Source organism: Tetrahymena thermophila (genome assembly GCF_000189635.1).
Source record: "Tetrahymena thermophila SB210 genomic scaffold scf_8254587, whole genome shotgun sequence".
Lineage (NCBI taxonomy): Eukaryota > Ciliophora > Oligohymenophorea > Hymenostomatida > Tetrahymenidae > Tetrahymena > Tetrahymena thermophila.
The window spans coordinates 389,797-408,767 of record NW_002476358.1 but is presented as its reverse complement, the minus strand read 5'-3'; the positions used below and the strand labels follow the sequence as shown (position 1 = coordinate 408,767).

Genomic DNA, 18,971 nt, shown 5'->3' with positions numbered 1-18,971 from the left:
TTAAAATTAAAAACTTTTTTGAAATTTGAAATTAAATTGCTTAGTTTTAATTTATTAATGCATATAGATTAATATAGCTTTAGTTTTAACCTAAGTAATTAAAACTCAATGAGGAAATTTTAGTTAAAAAGATATTTTTTTATTAATTGAAATCAGTATTTAAGCATTAAAAAAAATAATTTAAATTGCAATAATTATTTTATATTCAATGTTTATAAAATTTGGATTTATTGAAATACAAACAAATAAGTAAATAATTTCTACTATTTAAAAGTTTAATTTAAATTTTATAAATAAATTGTTTTAATTAATTTTATCAGTTTGCTTTTTGTTTACTTGCAGCTTTTTGAGCATATGATGAAGATTTAGTTGAAGTCGTTGTGGTAGTTTTAGTCGGAGTGGATTTAGCTACTGTAGATTATGCAAGTGTCTTTTTACTTTCTTCTACTTTAGATTTATTCAGAGTTGAAGAGTTAAGAGTTGAGTTAGAATTAGCAAGTTTAGGTACTATAGTAGAGCTTTTAGTTTATGTCCTTGTTACAGCTGTTGCTGATGTTGGCTTTTATGAAGCACCGCTTGCTCTTAACTAGCTGTAAGAATTTTGCTTTTACTCAGTAATAGAGGTATTATTTTAATTTACTGATAAAGTAGATTTATTAGCTAACTAACTTTTATTTAGATTACTTTAACTACCAATATTTAGAGATTGTTAGGACTTAAGCTTTGAATCAGCTTTTACTTGTGCTGAAGCTTAGTTAGAAGGCTCAGTTTTACTCTTTTCTGCTACTTTTTAGTTGGTAGATTATATTTATTTTTTTTATAAATATGAAGTAACTTTTGGTTATGATTAAGCTACAGGAACTTTTGAAGCAGTAGATTGTAATGAGCTCAGCTTTTTGTTATCACTTCTTTGAATTTATTATGAATTAGATGATGAGTTAACTGATTTTGATGCTGCAGCTGACTTTAATTGAGTCATTATTTTTGATTTAACAACATTTTTTAACAGCTAAGTAGGTTTTTAATTTGAGACTTATGGAGAATCTTTAGGAGTAGCCTATTACTGATTAGGAGAAGACAAATCGTTTAAATTAGATAAATTTTCTTCAGGATCTTAAATCTAGTTTTAACAAAGTAGCTCATTTTCAATTCCAAGTTATGAAAAATCTTCTGACTAATTGTGGGCAATTTAGCTAATTGATTTATCTTTTTAATCATAGTTTCTTTTAGAAGTGACATCTTCCTAACTATTTAATTAGTTTGCTTAGCTAAAGGATAAGTTTAAATTAGGTTTTTACTATTCTATCTGCTATGTGAATATTGGTGGGCTATTATTAATTTGTTTAGTCTAAGGAGAAATTAAATTTGAATCATTATCTTTGATATTACTGAAAGCTAAGCTATCGTTTTATACTATGGCTTGGTTTTAATTTTTTTATTCAGCAGCTCTGCCGGTTTATTAACTATTCTCCTTTTCCTCCTAGATTGCTTCTATTTGAATATTAACTTACTAAATTATTGTTTTTTTCTTTTATTGCTTTTTCATTTCTAATAAATTATTTAATTGCTCAAGCTCGTCATTTAAGTTATCCTCAACAGCTTCTATCTTGCTAAAAGTTTATCCGTTTTGAATTTATTTGTTATTTTATTCAAATTTGTTTACTTCTTCCTTATTTCCATCGAGTAAATTTATTAATTTCTAATCTTCATCAACTGATTATTATAACTAAGTCTAACTTTTATCAACTGCTTTCATTTGTATGTCAGAAATCATTCTTTCAGAGGGTTAATTATTATGATTATCTGATTTAATACTTTTATCAGAATTTGTTTGGTTTTTATTTAGCTGTTATTCATACTATTTAGGGCTGATTGCTTTGACTTAATTAATTTATTACTAATCCTTTTCAGTTTATCTTAGTTACTATTTAGGACTAATATCTCTTGTCTATTAAATAATATCTGATTATCTTTGTTAAAAACTTTAAGATTTATTCGATTTGGGAGTTTAATTTCGAGGTTAGTTAGTGTCAGCTTAAAAGGGCTAAGTAAATTGTTTGTGCTTTTATACTTCTTAATTTACTAAGTCTGCAAAATTACCTATTTAAGAAATATTGAATTCAAAAAGATGTTTAATAAAAATATGATTCTTTAAAAAATTAACCAAAAAAATTAAAATCAAAATTAATTTGTGAGAAGTGCTATATTTTTTGTATGTATGATAATATTTATTTTTGAAGTAATTAAAAAGTCTATTGAGCATATTTTAGAATCTTCATAAAAGTAAGTAGTACAAGACTATAAAAGTATGTAAAATTATATACTATGAATACTAATAAATATAATGTGTATAGTAGTAGTAATAGTAAATTATATAATATATGTGAGTAAATTCTGACTCAATCTTTCTTTAATTTTCTTAATCAATCTAACTAAATAGGTATCTTTATTTATAACTTTCTTTCTTTCTTTCTTGCTATCTATCTATATATCAAATTAATTTAGTAGATCTATTAGCAAACTTAAATGAGTTTTCTTAAAAATAAACTTAGTAAGTGAATTCTATGGTTTTAGTTTTTGCTTTCTCAACTCATCTCTTTCACTCAAATAAGTAGTTTCATTTGCTAATTAGTGTTTATTTTAGGTTAACTGGGAAAAAAAAGTGATTGATTGGTAAGACTTGAGGTTTAATTAGAGGAATTATCATCTATCTATCTCAAGATTATAAAAGATTAAAGAAAGCGAATTTAAATTTAAAATAAAGAACATTAAAAGTTCGGTTTTTAGTAAGTATTCATAGTATATAATAAATTGTTTTAAGGGAGATTTTTGATTTTGAGTAAAAGTGTATGCTATTTATTCATATGTTCACTTGCTTGATTGATACATATGTTAGTTGAGTATTAGATTGAGTATGATGTAAACTATTTTGCTTATTTTATATAAATTTATTTGATGGTGTATTGATGGTAAAATACCTTTAGTTTAAGTAAAGCTTAGTAATTTTAAAGGATGCTTAGTATTATAAGAATTTGAATAAAATTATTTATTTTTTATTTGTTTAACAAGCATTCTCACTTTGCTTGTGCAAAAATATTATTGAACATACTTTAAAATTGTCTTGGAGCAGAAGATTTATCTGGATTAATGCTATTTTGAGATTTAGGTGTTTCACCACTCTATTTATGGATAGAAGCTTTCAATGTAGCAAAATTGCTTCTTTTCTTGTAATCAGAATCAACAGGCGAAACATCACTATTCTAAGAATTATTATCTGCTACACTCTCTGTAAATTTGCTTAAAACTTTTTCCCAGTTTTAATTGGCAACAACATTAGCACTATTCCTAGCACTCTTTGGAGTAGAGCCATTACTTCCTATCGAGTTTGATCTTTTTAAATATTCTTTTTGAACATCTTTAACATAGTTGCATCTGTTTTTTGTAACTTTCATGTAATCAGGAATTTTTTTACTAGACCCTGATTCAGAAGATTAAACCCTTTCATTGACTAGTAATTAGTCCTCTTAGATTTAAGGTTCTAGTTTTTAAAGAAGTTTATTTTGTTATTCTTATATCTCTCTTTACAATCTCCTCTCTTCTTCTTCTTACTTTTCTCTTTATCTTCTTCTATATTCTTCCTCTTCCTTTTCCTTCAAGAGTCTTCTTTCTTCTTCTTCTTTTTTTCTTAACCTTTCTTCTTCCTCTCTGATTTTTTGTTTTAACTTCTCTTCTTCATCTTTATACTGCTGAATTCTTCTTTCATATTCCTCTTTTTCTCTTCTTAGCCTTTCGAATTCTTCTTTTTCTATTTTTTGTTTACGAAGCAACTCTTCTTATTCTCTTTCAGCTTTTCTCCTTAAGTAGTCTTCTTATTGCCTTCTTAGCCTATCTGCTTCTTCCTAAGCTCTTCTTTAATTATCATCTTCTACTTTCTAACGGAGATTCTTAAGTTTACTTTCAAGGCCTTCTATTTAGCTTTCATACTCTTGCATTTTTAACATGGCTTCCTTATTTTATATATCTCTCAACTCAACTTAAAATTAGATTTTAGGCTTTTCTGGATAGTAATTTAGCAACCCAAATCTACTTTAAGTCGTACTTAATAATTAACTTGAAGCAAGTTGATCAGTTGTTAACTGTCCTTACTATGAGTTATTGAGTTTTAAATTAGATTAGATAAGCATAGGGTTATTTTAGATACTATTTTATTGAAGGGAACTAGTTTTGAGAAAGTTATTTTATGAAATGTTACCAGAATTATAAACACGTTATTCAAGCAACTTAATTAAATTTTCTCCAGTATATTGCTAGGAAGCATACTATGAGTTTCCAAAACTATTCGTTTAATTATAAATATTAGGACTGTTAGCATATTAAGTTCTACTTGAAGTCACTTTAGGTAGATTAATAGGAGATACTATAACATTGCTATTTGAGTATGATTTCTTGTGATTATTACTTTGATTTAAGGAAGAGGAGTAGTTTTAAGCATATAACTATGATGAAAAATCTGATCCAGTATTTCCATTTCCGTTAATTATTTCTAACATCATCCTGATAATTTAGAGTAAAACTATTTTATTTTTTTTAGACTATTTGAGTGTTTCAAGGAAGATTTGTTCATTTCCAAATTTTTATAAGAATGCAAATTTTGTAGAAGGATTTAATTAAATAGTATTTAAAAGTTGGAGAGCTTCTTCTTCTAATTCATTATCAACATTTGACGATTAATTGCTTCTATGCTTTGAATGATGGGTTTTACTCTTTTCTTCCTTTTAATTCCTTTATTTTATTTTGCTTTCTTTCTTAGATTGTTTAGAGCTTGAGTAATAGTAATCTTTTGAATTAATTGAAGAATTTCTAGAATCACTGTTATTATCTTGACTAATTTAACTAGAATTGCTTGCACTATTAAAACTACTACTGCTACTACTAAATTCACCAGCATCTTAATTATATTCATCAGAGTCTGTACTTTAGTATGATTTTTTAGGAGATTTTTTGTTTAAATATCTCTTTCTATTATTGTGTTTCTTGTCGTGGTTTCTATTAATTGATCTATCCTTAGTGTGACTTTCTCTAAAATCTCTCTATTTACTGTGATAATTTTCTTTTTTTTTATCATTTATTTTCTCGTATCCTTCAATTTTTTTCTAAATATTTAAATTTAGAAGTTATTATAAATTAAATACAAAAATTAATATTTCTTATTAGTAAATTTATAAGTCATTAAAGGTATTTACGAATATTTCTTGCATAGTTTAGCCAAGTTTAAGTACTTCATCTTTAATATTTTCTGTTTTTAGTGTTACTTTGCTCAAATCTTCATCTTTATTCCTATAGAAATTTAATATTTAGTGATTTTTGAATGTATATTAAAATAATTTTTTACAATCTTCTGTTTTACTCTTCATATTATTGATATGATTTGTTGCGCTCGTGTAAATTAGAGCTTGATTAGCAGCTCTATTTTCCATAATCGTTTTACTCAAATTAATCACTATATGGTTGAATTTTATTTTAGGATTGCTGTCTTTAATGATCAATTTATCTATCCTGCGCTGTAGTGCTTGTAAAGTTATGACTGCTTCCACTTTGAGATTGGCTTTATTTAAAATAAAATAATTACTTTTTTATCAAATAAAAGTCTAGATGTATTAATAAATTTTCTAAATACTTTTTATTGTCATTTGACTAGTACTATAACAGCAACTTTTTAAGATTATCCTTCTCCTTTTAAAGCTCTTCTATCTGTTAATTAGCCTTTTGAAGCTAAGAACTCTAAATTAAAGAATATAAAATAAATGATATTAAAACTCTTTATTTGGTGTGATTAAGTAAAATAGAAATTTAAAACATTTGATAGAAATTAATAATTACTTTCTCATGTTCTTGCTTTGAGTTATTTTTCTTCTTGTTGCTCATTCAAAGAGAAAAATGGCTTTAGTTTATTTAAGATAAATAAAGTAGCTATTTTAAATAAAATTTGATATTTTTTTATTTCTTCTGCTATTTATATTTTAAATAAAGTAAATTAAAAGTGAAATCTGATTGACACATAACCTACCTACGTACCAACCTATGTATTTTATCAAATAATTAATTCAAAGTTTTAATTGGCTGGTTAGCTTTAATTATTAATAAAATTTCATATTTTTTTATACTAGGCAGAATAGTTTATTAAAAACAAGTATAAATTTTATAAATAAAATTTATGTTAAATTTTAATCATTACACATATATTAAATTAATTGAGTAAAATACACTTTTTTATTCAAATAAATATGGCAAATATACTGGACAAAACTCTTCATTTTATTTTTTTTATTTATTTATATTTAATTTTAAATTATTTAAAAGCTGTGATTCTGGCTCAAGATTAAAATTAATTTTTTAAATAATTTGATTGAAGGCTAATATTTATAATTTAATAATAATAATAAAAATCATTTTATTTTTATGATTGATTTTTTTTATGGACTATTGTAATTAGTTGCAGAAGAATAGCTACTTCTACCATTTATTTATAAAGAATTTAACTAGTTAATATTTAATTAATTTTGGTTATGAGGATTAATATTATTAAATGCATTATTGGATGTTATGCTTATGCTATTTTATTTTTAAAGATATTAGCTATTGCTATTGTTATTGCTGTCATTATAGAAGTGAGACTTTAAGTGCTATACGTGAGCATGGTTTGTATGTGCTTTATCATAAGCTTTTAAACTGGATGTGCTGGAGCTTTATTGCACTATTATAAAATAAAAACATTTCAATATTTATATTTGTTAAATAGTACTTACGTTTTGGATTTTAGGCTGGTTGGTCAGAGTGATAACTATTAATAGAGATATTAGATAAATTGCCTTATGATTCACTACGCTCGTTATTATTTTATTACATTGATATTGAACGATTCTATAAATTTATTGGTCTATTTTTTTACATAAAAAATAAATTAAATTTTAAAAATACCAATTTTAATTAATTTACGGTAACTTTAATTCGTTGTCTTCTTTTGTATTTGAATGATGTATTTTTGGTATAACACTAGATTTTAACTGTTGTTGTTAGTTTATTTAATTATTTTTTATTATTATTTGCTCATGCTGTAATAAAGAACTTTTAAATTATTCATCATAGTTATTTTGAACGGATCTTCTTTTTTTAAACACATTTTCTTATGAGTTGGCTTGTAAGCTATCAAAGTTTAAATATTCTTATTAAAAACTAAATTTATGATGCATTTAGGGACTATTTTACTAACTGAGAGTGCTAATCTCTTTCACCTAAAAATTAGACTTTAATGTGGCTTTCTTTTTTCTATTTAATTCTTGATCTTTACTTTTACGAGAGTTTAATGAATTAGTAGAAGATTAACTATCTATCAATTATTGAAAAATTGGTTTTGTGTTTCTATTTTATATAGGGATATCAACTATCTAAGTCTGATTAATTGGGCAAGAACTTCTTGGCGAAAAAATAGCTTGCATTTACTTTTGATTTTTTTATGGAGTAACATTTTAAATAGCTTAACTATTGATTTTCTGGTCATTAAAAGCATTATAAGTATTTTTAAAGTTTATACTTTTTGCATTTTTTATTTTCTCGTGTGAAGGGGAGGCTTAAAAATTTTTTAATTCAAAATTTGCATTCAACTAACTTTTATTTTGTTTTTGTATTTTAAATTAATCATCGCCTCCTCCAATAGTTTTAATTGCTTAATTCGTATTTTTTAAATTGAAATTAGATTAGATTATTTCATCCCTATTGGTACTTTAGGGATTGCTACGCTCAGTAAGCATACTCTCTTCCTACTACTCATTTAATGTGTTCATTCTAAAATTCTAATTATTTTAATATTCTTAATTATCGTTTGTTTAGTTCATATAGTATTAATTGTAAAAGCTGATATTTCCTATATCATCTTTTTTATTTTATGGTGTAGATGTATTTGACTTGGCATATTATAAATTAACACTGCTTTTGCTATTCCTTCTTATATTAAAGCTTATTTTGGATGAGCTGCTCCTTTATATAAGGCTATCATTTTTTACTTACTAAATAGTGCGCTTATTTTAAGGCTACTTGAAAAAAATATTCTTATTCCCATTTGACTATAAAGGAGAATCGATTTAAGTTTCATTTATACTATTTTAAAGCTCATCTTATTACAATTAAATTGGTTAATTATTTTGAAGGTCATTTTAATTTTTTTTAGAATTATATTTTCTTATGTGGTATATTGATTATTTTTTAAGAAATTGCTAATTAGCACCTAAATCTGTACTCTTTTGGTTATTAAACTACCCATTTGAATTTGAGTCTACTGCATTTGATTTAGTTAACAATCCTTTGCTTACTCCTATTGGACTAATAACATCCTCATCAATTCCTATCTCTCCAACCTTCCTGCTTGAAATCATTTTAAATTCGTTCTAGCTTTAATTGTGGCTACTTCCACTTTTATGGCAAGAATTAGATTCATCTGTTGAGTTATTTAAATTTAATTTTTCATCAGCTTTTAGTTCTTTTGATTTTTTATAACTTTCTGAAACTTGATCTTTAAAAGTGAGACTCTTTTAATTAAAGTTGTATTTACTCTAAGACATTTTGACATTCAAAATATAATGTTCGTCATCAAACGTTTATTTACGCAATATTTTGCTTGATAGTTTACTACTTTAGTTATTATTTAACATAAATGAACTTGAGAATTTCTGTACTGACCTTTGATGTAATACGCTATCTTCTAGGTTAGCTGAATTAAAAGAAACTGATTTTTCTTTTACTTCTTACATATCTTCCATACTCTCATCCATCATATTTCTATTACTTTTTTCAACTGCAATCTCAATAATTTTTTATTCATAGAATCCTTTATTTTTTGATTGGTTTTTGATGTATTAGGTGAAAAGCAAAAGTTTAAAGATCTATTCAAATATAATATAATATAATTTATTAATATGTTAAAAAAACTATTTACTCTACTAAGAGTTTGGCAATTCTAAAAGCACTAAATTTAATCATGCATGGTTAAAGGTACAGAAAGATTACCTTCACCACTAATCCAAACATGTTTTAAGCACTAAGCTACATTCATTCTATCTTCTGCTACAATAGCAGCAGTTTTTAAAAAGAATTACCTAGCTTCTCTTTTATTGTTTTAATTAAATAAGGTTAAAATGTTAAGTTTAATCAAAAAATTATTTACTTATCCATGTTATCAGGGAATATCCACTAAGGATTCTTTAATTTGTTAAGAAATGTTTTTTTGTCATCTTTTTTTTCCCAAAGCGGATGTTTTCCCATAGTAAAAAGCATATATTAAATAATCCCAGTGCTCCATAGATCTACAGACTTAGAAAAATAAAAAAAGAATATTTAAAATGCTCAAAAAAATAATATTTTTTTTTACCCTTTAATACTGTCTGTTGAATGCAACTTCAGGAGCCATATAGATTAATGTCCCACAGTTATCACTTACAGTACCAACATTTTCATTTTTAAATGAAAGCCCAAAATCTATCACTTTAATATCAAACAATCCATTTTACTCTTTAATCAATATGTTGTCTTTTTTTGAATAAATAAAAATAAATTAATTAAAGATAAATAATTTTAGTTATTTAGTTAATTAGTTATAGAAAGATGGCACAAAAGGAAAATTATTCTTATTTATTTATTTATTTATTTATTTATAATTTATCACCTGGTTTTAAGTCTCTATGAATGATATCTAAAGAATGCATATGGCTGATTGCAAGTAGTATTTTTCTAACAATTCTTCTGATTTCGTTATTATTTAAAGGTTTGCTTCGATTTCTTAAGAATTAATTTAGTGAATTACCATCAAAGTACTCCATAACAATCATAAAAACTTTACTGGATTCGTGTGACTTTGATATTTAAAAAATATAATTAAGTTATTTAGTTTCTTTTTAAGTGTTGATATTTTTTATCTATTATAGTTAAAAAATAAATTTTTTTTTAGATTTATTTACATTTAGATATTTTATGATGTGTTAATGCTCTAATTGTTGTAATATTTTAGCTTCTTGATCTAGACCTTCAAATTTTTTAAGCTATTTTTTTTCTATTATCTAAACAATAAATATTTTAATAAACTAATTCATTTTATCTCAACAAAATTGATTTATTGATTGAAAATAGATTAAACGCTGATTTATTTACATTTTTGATAAAAAAGACAATCATAATATTATATTTTAATGAATTTAATGTAGAAAAGTTGTTTGGAATTAAAAGTTAAAATAACAAAATAAATTACTTTAATAGCCACTCTTTATTTATTAGACTTTTGTATTGCGCAAATAACTTATCCAAAAGCACCTCTTCCTATGATAAATTAGAATTCATACATATCTCCAAATTTTAAGGGGTTAGAATATTTTTCTGAATCAAAGCTAAGATGGTATTCATTTAAATCTTTAACATATCTTTTTACGCTTTTTCCTTCATCATCACATTTTTCATAAGAGTTACTATTTTAATGTATTGCTTCTGAATTATTTTTGTGTGAAATTGAATTGCTATCTATATTTTCTACTTAGTTATGGTCATTTCTACTAGTGATATTTTAACCTTCCCTATAAAATATTTGTTTTAGTTGTTATATAATTTTATTTATCATTAATGTTTGCTCAAAAAATAACTTAAAAAAAAAAATTCATATTCTTTATTTTTATTGATATTATAATTCTACTTATAATGTTGTAATTAATCCGTAATTTACCTGCTCATAATGAGGTAAAACAGGCAGATTCTATCTTATTTTATAGAGTTTATTGAAATTTATGCGTCCCTTTCAGTATATAGGGAGAATAAACTAAAATATTTCCAATAAAAAAATATTTGCTACTTTATAATAATTAACTATAAAAGTTCTCCCCTTATCCTTATTAATGTAATTAATTTTCTATTTATTACTACTTAAAAATATATTAAATTAATTTACAATTGAATTCATATAAAATTACAAATAAAAAAATTATATAAGTAAAGATCAATAACACAATCAGTAAAAGAACCACTATAAATAACTAACTAACTAAGTTTTCTTTCTATTTAATTGAGAATTAATTACTTACTTACTGGTATTCTTAGAAGAAAAAATGAGTAAATAACATTCTCAAATTTAAAAATTTTCCTTTTTACTTTAATAAAAAAAGATCCACCAAAAAAATAATTTTTGGACATTTCTTAAAGGCAAATGTAAATTTTGTTAAGATTATATATAAATAAATAAATAATTTTGAGACTATCATAATAGAATAAATAAATAATTAACAGTATTAGATATTATGAGGATAGACAAAAATAACAATATTATTTATTTAATCATAATTAAATCATATTTTTTTCATAAAAAATAATCAGGTATATTAGAAGATACCTTTTAGCCTGCGCCCTTGAGCTGTTCCTTTATTTAGAATAAAATTTTTTTTTAAAAGCAAAAAAAGATAAATTTCATATTAATAAAAATTATTACAGCTACTGCATCGAATGTCTTGAATTGAGGAGGGCTGCTTACTGATTTTATTTCCATTAAGGATGCTAAGTTTCCACATCTTTTATAATATTTATAATTAATTTTTAACTAAATATATATATATATATTTTTGAGTTGAATTTTAATAACCTGTAACAATAATTTGGTGCTGACCATACTGTAGTACAGCTGCTGTTATCCCAAATCTATCGATAGCCTTCCATAACTAATTAATGAGCGCGAACCAATTTATTCAAATTATTTTAATGCATAAAAGATTTAAATACGTCCTATCCAAAAGTTTTCCCTGTTCTTTTTGATTAATAAAAATAATTAATAACCAGCGTTTTCTTTTTTTATTGATAAATGTAATAGCCTCAAAGAAAATGTGCTTACCCTCTTTAATTCTCTTTAAATCCAGTATTTTCTTCATCAGGATCATTCCATAAAAGTTCGCACATTTCCCCTTTAATTATTAAAAAATAATTTATATCTAAAAAAATTTTATTCTTCATTTTATTTTTGCAATTTACCTTAAGAAGGGATTTCTTTGACTCTATCTAAGCAGCGAATCTTTATAAAAATTGAATAAATAAATTTTTAACTATTTTCTCTATTTAATGCTTTTAAAAGTTTACATCATCTAAATTTTTTATGTCAGAAGCGATACCACCATGTGCACAAAATATTTTATCATCAATAAGAGCAGAAAGTGTTAAATATTCAAATGTTTCTGTAATATACCTCCAAACATTTAAGCTTCCATATTTTCTTAAACATTCATCATATAACCCAAAAACCTAAGTTACAACTCTACTTTCATGATTTCCCCTTAAAAGTGTTATTCTATCCGGATACTTCACCTACATTCACATTAATATATATCAAAAAGATATTTGCTAAAAAATTAAAATATATACTTTTAATGCATAGAGTAGCAATATGCTTTCTATACTGTGGTGTCCTCTGTTAACATAGTCACCTATTAAATAAATTATCAAAATCTACTTATATTTATTTATATATAAATTATATATCAAATAAACAACTGTATTACCTAAAAATAAATAATTAACGTCAGGGCAGTTTCCTCCAACTTTAAAAAGTTCGAGTAAGTCATAGAATTATCCATGTATATCACCACAAATCTTTTTTTAAAATAGGAGTTTTTAAACATTTGAAAATGCTCTTCTTAAATCTATCTAAAATTTTGAGTATGTATTTAATCATTTTTATAATATTTATTTTTAATATCTGTTGAATAAAATTGATTTTTGTTAATATAAAATGGCAATGCGCTCTAATATGCTAACGATATTTTAATAGAATTAGTTAAAAAAACTATTAAATCTCATTCATAATAAAAATGTTTTCTTATGTTTAAAAATGAAGGATAAAGTTTTTTTTATTTTTAAAAATTCAATACCGTCACTGGACAATCAATTCTTTACACGTTACTTTCTTCTACAAATATTTCTCTTGCTCTTGCACAGAGTATTTTAATATCATTCTCTCTAAGTAACTCTCCATTTTTCAGGAGCTCAATTTACTTATCTAAATCATTTGCATTCATATTTTTTTTAAATGCTAAGTAACTTATTAGAATTGATTGAAAATACTACTTTTAGATATCAAAAATATTATTATCGCTAATATTAACTTAAAATATTGTTTTAAAAGTAAAGTTTTAATTGATAATAAAAAACACCTTTTAAAAAAAATAATATCTTTAATTCAAATTAATTGTTTTAAAAATGAATAAATGTATGAATCATTTTTACTTAAATAAAATAATTTTTGAAAATGATTAAAAATAGATAAATCAATTCTTATCTTAGATTATTTTCTCAACTGAAAAATCTATCAACACCAATTAATTACATTACAGTTAACCTCTACCAAAAAATATAAAAAATCAAAAGTTCTCAAATCAAAAGATTTTACCTAAATCGCTACAATACTTATTGATTAAAATATAAATTAATATTGAAATAGTGGTAATCTCACTCAAAAATTAAACATACAAAAATAGAAAAAATGAAAAATGAAAAAGAAAACAAATAAAGTAAATAGCCTTATCTAAAACTAAATGAAAAGCATGATAAAAAAGCTATGTCAAATTTCTAAAGAAATATTATGATTAAAATTGGATTTTGGCAATGTATAACAATTTTAGTTGTAGGGATTATGAATAATTTGATTGTATTTTTTTCTTTTGGACATATTAAATAAGTATCACAAGCTATATTTCTTGATAATGAATTGCTCGCTTTAACTTCATTGAATAATCAGCAAGCTAAAACAGTCTCTAACTAAGTACAAATGATTGTGACTGCCCTTCATTAATTAAATAAAGTTAATATTAGATAAATAAATTAAACTCCATAAAGCTCTAGCTTTATGCATTGTTATCCTTAAAGCTATTATAATTATGTTAAAACAACTCAAAATTTAAATTGCAAATGTACGCCTCCATCTAACTGTTAATATTCTCCATTTTTAAATAATCCAAACATAATAATTTGTCCAAACACAAATATTAATAGTCCTTATCCATGGTATGAAAATAATTTTTCAAGCTCTTACTCACAAAATCAATATTATTATTTTGCAGCTACAACTCCAAATTCAGATCCAATATTTAGTTAATAAGCTTATAACTAAGTAAGGTAATAATGTTATTAATTTTCAAGTAAATGTTTATATTAATTTGGTAAAAGTAAATTATATAAAAAAGTAAATAATTTAAACTTATATTAATTTTATTGAAAAATTTTTTAAATATTTAAAATTTAGGGTTGATATGTAATATTAATTTTAAGAGTTTTACACTATAGCTCGTTTGCAGTATAAATCAATGAAAAATTTTATTGATTATATAAAGATTACTCATCAATCCGGTGTTGAGATGTTTTATTCAGGTCAACCAGCTTCCTTTTATTAGTAAATTATTACTTATTAATAAACTATTGAAATAAAAAAAAATATATTTATTTTGTAAATAAAAAAAATTTAGATGTGACTATTCAACAAGAAACGATAAATTATTTTAGAAAGCAAGATAATATAGTAAATTATACTCTAAAGATCTAGTAGAATTTGTTTATATTGACTAAGCAACCAATGTTGCTAATGAAAAAATTAAATCAGTTTTTTGTTTAGTTTTGACTAATATGATTAACTGTGTTACATAAGCTGCTGATGTATAATGTGGCCAAATTTGTATCTAATCTTCTATTGCATACTCACAAATACAAGTGTTTTTTAATTTTACTATAAAATCTAAATAATTCTAATCATTTTTTTTATATTAAAAAGAAAATCTTAAGTAAAAACATAATTGTAGATTCTTAATAATATTTCTTGATTGGAAGCTAAGAACTGGATAATTATTAAGTTATTAATCAGCAAGTTAAAAACTCTCAAGGTGTTTTAACATCCTTCGCTTGGTTGTATACTGTTTTGTTTAATTATTTACCTACTTAGCCGGTTTCTTAGCTTGTGGTAGATTTCAGTAACAAATTTGGATAGTATTTTTACCCTTATTCTCCTAGTATCTCTAGAGCAGAGTACGAAATTTAAGATATGGGTTTTGGCGAGTATTATCAGTCTCAAACAGATACAGTATCTTTTGCATGGTCTTACATAAAAGTGGATTAAGATTATGAAGATCCTAATACTGATAAGATTGTTTTCACGTTAATGTCATAATTTAACCAAGATGATGCTATGGAAGTATTTTCTTCATATTTTGATAAAGAATCCAAATTAAACAGCAGCTGGATTTGGGTAGCGCTAGTAACTGTAGGAAGTATGATTTTATGTTATTGCTTTCTAAAATAATTTGCATCTTCTATTGCCAATCCTATTATAGAACTTACTCAAAAAGTCAAATAAATTAGAGAAGGCAACCTAGATATCAACTTATTAGTTGATTTTAAATGTAAATTGTTTATTTCATTTATAAATTTCAAAAAATGATTTTTAGCTAATCAACGAATAATCAGAATTCACAATATGTATGTTTCAGCTAAAAAAATTTTTAAATACTTATAATTAAAATTATATTATGATAAATAAATTAAATAAATTTAGTTAGCTTTGAAGAGTTAAACAATTTGTACGAAGAACTCGAAGATGTGAATCTCTAAATAAAATATAGTACTGATAATTTTTACAACGAAAAATCTGATGCTGAAAATCTAATTAATTTAACCAATGCTATTTGCCTCTACTAAAATTTAAAGAACTAAAAGATTCTTGGTATTTTATACAATAATTTAGGTATCTTTGATATATTTTTAGTTAATTTTATAAAATAATTATTTTTATTAAAAATAAAATAGGTAATATCTATGCAAGAAATCAAAAATATACTGAAGCAATTTCATGTTTTCGTAAAGCAGTGAAAATAGCTGAAAAAGAGTTGAGAAAATTAGTTAGATTTGATTATCCTGAGGTATTTTATAAAGCAAAGAGAATATCTGGATGGGAAGAATTTTTAAAAAGCAAAGAACCACCTTCTCCACTCGGATGGCTTGAGGAAGAAGAAAAAGCAATATATTTTAATAATAAAAAAATGGTAAGAGTGAATTCAAAATTAAAAAAAAAACTGGAAGAAGTATATTGCAATAGATTATTTTCTCTAGCTAATGTACTAATATTTTAAGGAGAGATTGAATAATAAAATAAAGACAAGCTCCTATACTTTGAGGAAGCTATAGATCATTTAAATCTAGTTGAGAAAGTAGATAAAAATTTAGATCATGCAAGAAGCAGATCAATTAAAATTCACTTTAAGCTATCATAGGCTTACATTAACAGAGCCAAACTAGTTCCATAGTTTGAAGAGGATTTATTTGAAGGAATTGAATCATGTGACAGAGCCTAAGTAAAAAATTTTTAAAGATATTTAAAATAATAATATTAATATATTTTTATTTTTATAGTCTAAATTCCCTTATTATGAAGTTGTGCACAACTTATTTAGAGTTGAAATCCTTAAAAGAAAGATGGAAAAAGATTTAAACGATGATAATGTATCAATAAGAAAGTCAACGAATTAATACAGTTCTATCAATTAAACTTAAAAAATTAATTTATTAACATAAGATTCATTGCAAAAGCATAGCAATAGAAGAAATAACCCTATGTAAATAAATATTTATTTAAACATTTATTTTTTTTTTTAAATAAAAAATTGATTTATAAATTTTTAGGCTGATAGAAATGTCTTAATTTTACTCTCCTGTCCTTAAAGAATCTCAATATAATAGAATTAAAAAAATTCCAAGTATGATTTAAGCATAATAACGATAATTAAATGATGAAGAAACAGATTTGGAAGTTATAGTTGATGATCCTCCAGAAATTTTGAAATCTGAGCTTGGTTTGGTGAAGGGATAAGTTTATTATGAAATAGGCTTATATGATATTGCGCTTGAATAATGTACTAAAGCTATTGAAGGAGGCAAGTATTTTAATCCAGATATAAGAAGAGAGTGTCTAAAAATAATATAAAATATATTCGAGTTGTAAATAAAGAAAAAACAAAAGAATTTAGAAAAAGAGTAAAAGGATGGCTAGGAGTACACAGCTCAAGATAAAATTATTCAAGATTTTTAAAAAGCATTAAAAGTAGTCAATCACATGATTTAGGATTGTGAAGTTAAGGGGAAAAAAGATGTAGTATTCTTAATGGACATATCAGGTAAATTTTAAATATTTATTTATTTATTGTTTTTTATTTAATTATTTTTCTAAAATAAAAGAAACCATGTGTCAAAGTAAATATAAAGCTATTGATTCTTTTGTTAGCATAAGAGAAAACTACATCAAGTAATTTGATAGACTTGCATTAATTTCCTTCAATCATAATGTAAATGTATGCTTTGAACTTTAAGTCAGTGGCAAAAATGATAAATTTATAGACAAGTATTTTAAAGATGCTAAGAATTTGGCTTGTACAGGAGATAAAGCTCTCTATAATGCAATTTATGATGGAATCAAGCTATTTAAGTAAATTTATATCAAAAATTTTTCAACTAAAATTATTATATTATTTTAGAAAAACTGAGCCTTAACCAAATTCAAGATGGTTAGTAGCAATAACAGATAATGTTGATAATTATAGTCGTATAGATGAAGAATAGCTTAAACCTCTATTCTTTTAAAATAATGTTAAATTAATACTCATTGGTTTAAATCTAAAAGTAAATATAAAATTTTCTAAATCATTTTTTAAAATTATTTTTAAAAGTCTAATGCAAAAGAAGTATATCTAAAGCTATGTAAAAATACAGGTGGAACCTTTATTGAAAATCCTGATTCAATGGATCTTAATGTTGCCTTTTAATCTATTACTAATTTATAATTCGCTACTTATCAGCAAGCTAATTATGTTGATGAAAAGTTTGACTGATATTGAATAATCCCTAATAGATTAATTTGAAATTTTTAATAAATTTTATGATTTTTTCCATATTTACAATATCAAATTTATATATTATCTAAATTAATTAAAACTAAAATTTATTTTCATTTATATATATCTCTAAATTTAAATTTCTCAAAAAGTTTCTACAAAACTTTAAAAGATTTTTAACAATGTAAGACATTTAAATGAACCTATCAATAGACTATGCACTTTATTACTAAAATATTGAGTGTAAGAGGATGAAAAATTAAATCAAAATAAATTATTTCAATGAAAATTAAAATATTATTAATTATATATACATTATAGCTAAGGAATATAATTTTAAAATAACATAATTATTATAAATAATCTATGAATTTCGACTATGTAAATTTGATTATTATAAATTAATAATTTTTTACATTAGTTAAATTTAATCTTAATAATTCAAAATAATATCAAATTAAATTCTTTTTGCAAAAGTTAAAAATAATTAATAAATAAAATGTTATTTTTAATTAAATTAGAGTATTAAATGCTATATATTTTTTTGTTTTTTTTCAAATTAATTTAACTAACTTAATAATTTAATTTGTAAACTTAAAATAAAGAAGTAAAATATATCAAATTATTTTTTTAAATTTAAAATAGGAAAAAATTTTGATAATAAACTATAATTTGTAATTATTTTACATCTAATCATTTAAAATTATCAGAAAAACTTTAATTAATTAATTAATTTTTTTTTTTTCGAATTAATTTAACTAAATTTAATAATTTATAAATTTAAAATAAAGAAGTAAAATATATTTACATATAATTGTTTTTATTAATTTTAAATAAGAATAATTTTTTTAATAATCAGTTTTTACTTGCATTTAATTTATATTTATCAAAATTTTCATCCTAAATCTGTTCTTCATTTTCTACCTAATATTATTTGTTTTTAAATTATATTATTAATATTTTTTAAAATTAAATGAGTTTATTTACTTATTTTTTTAAAGAATTAAAAACCTGGGTTAAAAATCGAGTAGG

At 23.4% G+C, this 18,971-nt stretch overlaps 5 protein-coding genes across 5 annotated transcripts in view; 1 reads left to right on the top strand and 4 right to left on the bottom strand. All coding sequences in view use genetic code 6, as the record gives it.

Moving 5' to 3' along the window:
* Window positions 1-316: 316 nt before the first annotated feature.
* On the bottom strand, window positions 317-5,925 carry TTHERM_00389670 (hypothetical protein; the record flags this gene model as incomplete). Its single annotated transcript, XM_001019372.2, has 6 exons — window positions 317-2,100; window positions 3,110-5,153; window positions 5,244-5,337; window positions 5,393-5,605; window positions 5,678-5,781; window positions 5,881-5,925. 6 exons carry the CDS (start codon window positions 5,923-5,925, stop codon window positions 317-319), a joined length of 4,284 nt encoding a protein of 1,427 aa, XP_001019372.2.
* A 448-nt stretch (window positions 5,926-6,373) lies between these two features.
* On the bottom strand, window positions 6,374-10,767 carry TTHERM_00389660 (ser/thr protein phosphatase family protein; the record flags this gene model as incomplete). Its single annotated transcript, XM_001019371.3, has 9 exons — window positions 6,374-6,754; window positions 6,807-8,936; window positions 8,990-9,158; window positions 9,218-9,363; window positions 9,422-9,579; window positions 9,716-9,902; window positions 10,008-10,106; window positions 10,295-10,613; window positions 10,760-10,767. The coding sequence occupies 9 exons, from the start codon at window positions 10,765-10,767 to the stop codon at window positions 6,374-6,376; spliced, it is 3,597 nt and encodes a 1,198-aa protein (XP_001019371.3).
* Window positions 10,768-11,386: 619 nt separating this feature from the next.
* TTHERM_00389659 (serine/threonine protein phosphatase 2A) lies at window positions 11,387-13,088 on the bottom strand (the record flags this gene model as incomplete). Its single annotated transcript, XM_001471369.1, has 9 exons — window positions 11,387-11,446; window positions 11,516-11,594; window positions 11,666-11,827; window positions 11,912-11,981; window positions 12,049-12,088; window positions 12,154-12,378; window positions 12,436-12,497; window positions 12,573-12,663; window positions 12,942-13,088. 9 exons carry the CDS (start codon window positions 13,086-13,088, stop codon window positions 11,387-11,389), a joined length of 936 nt encoding a protein of 311 aa, XP_001471419.1.
* A 464-nt stretch (window positions 13,089-13,552) lies between these two features.
* TTHERM_00389650 (tetratricopeptide repeat protein) lies at window positions 13,553-17,936 on the top strand (the record flags this gene model as incomplete). Its single annotated transcript, XM_001019370.1, has 11 exons — window positions 13,553-14,184; window positions 14,312-14,458; window positions 14,532-14,772; window positions 14,834-15,458; window positions 15,611-15,799; window positions 15,862-16,406; window positions 16,465-16,667; window positions 16,735-17,225; window positions 17,287-17,533; window positions 17,583-17,727; window positions 17,775-17,936. 11 exons carry the CDS (start codon window positions 13,553-13,555, stop codon window positions 17,934-17,936), a joined length of 3,627 nt encoding a protein of 1,208 aa, XP_001019370.1.
* An 858-nt stretch (window positions 17,937-18,794) lies between these two features.
* The window catches only part of TTHERM_00388650 (hypothetical protein), a gene marked incomplete at both ends in the record, with an annotated part of 7,973 nt that continues 7,796 nt past the window's right edge, over window positions 18,795-18,971 (bottom strand). The window contains 2 exons of the mRNA XM_001019369.3: window positions 18,795-18,859; window positions 18,927-18,971. The exon at window positions 18,927-18,971 is cut by the window's right edge and continues 605 nt beyond it. Coding sequence (XP_001019369.3) covers window positions 18,795-18,859; window positions 18,927-18,971 — 110 coding nt within the window. The remainder of the gene's footprint in view (window positions 18,860-18,926) is intronic.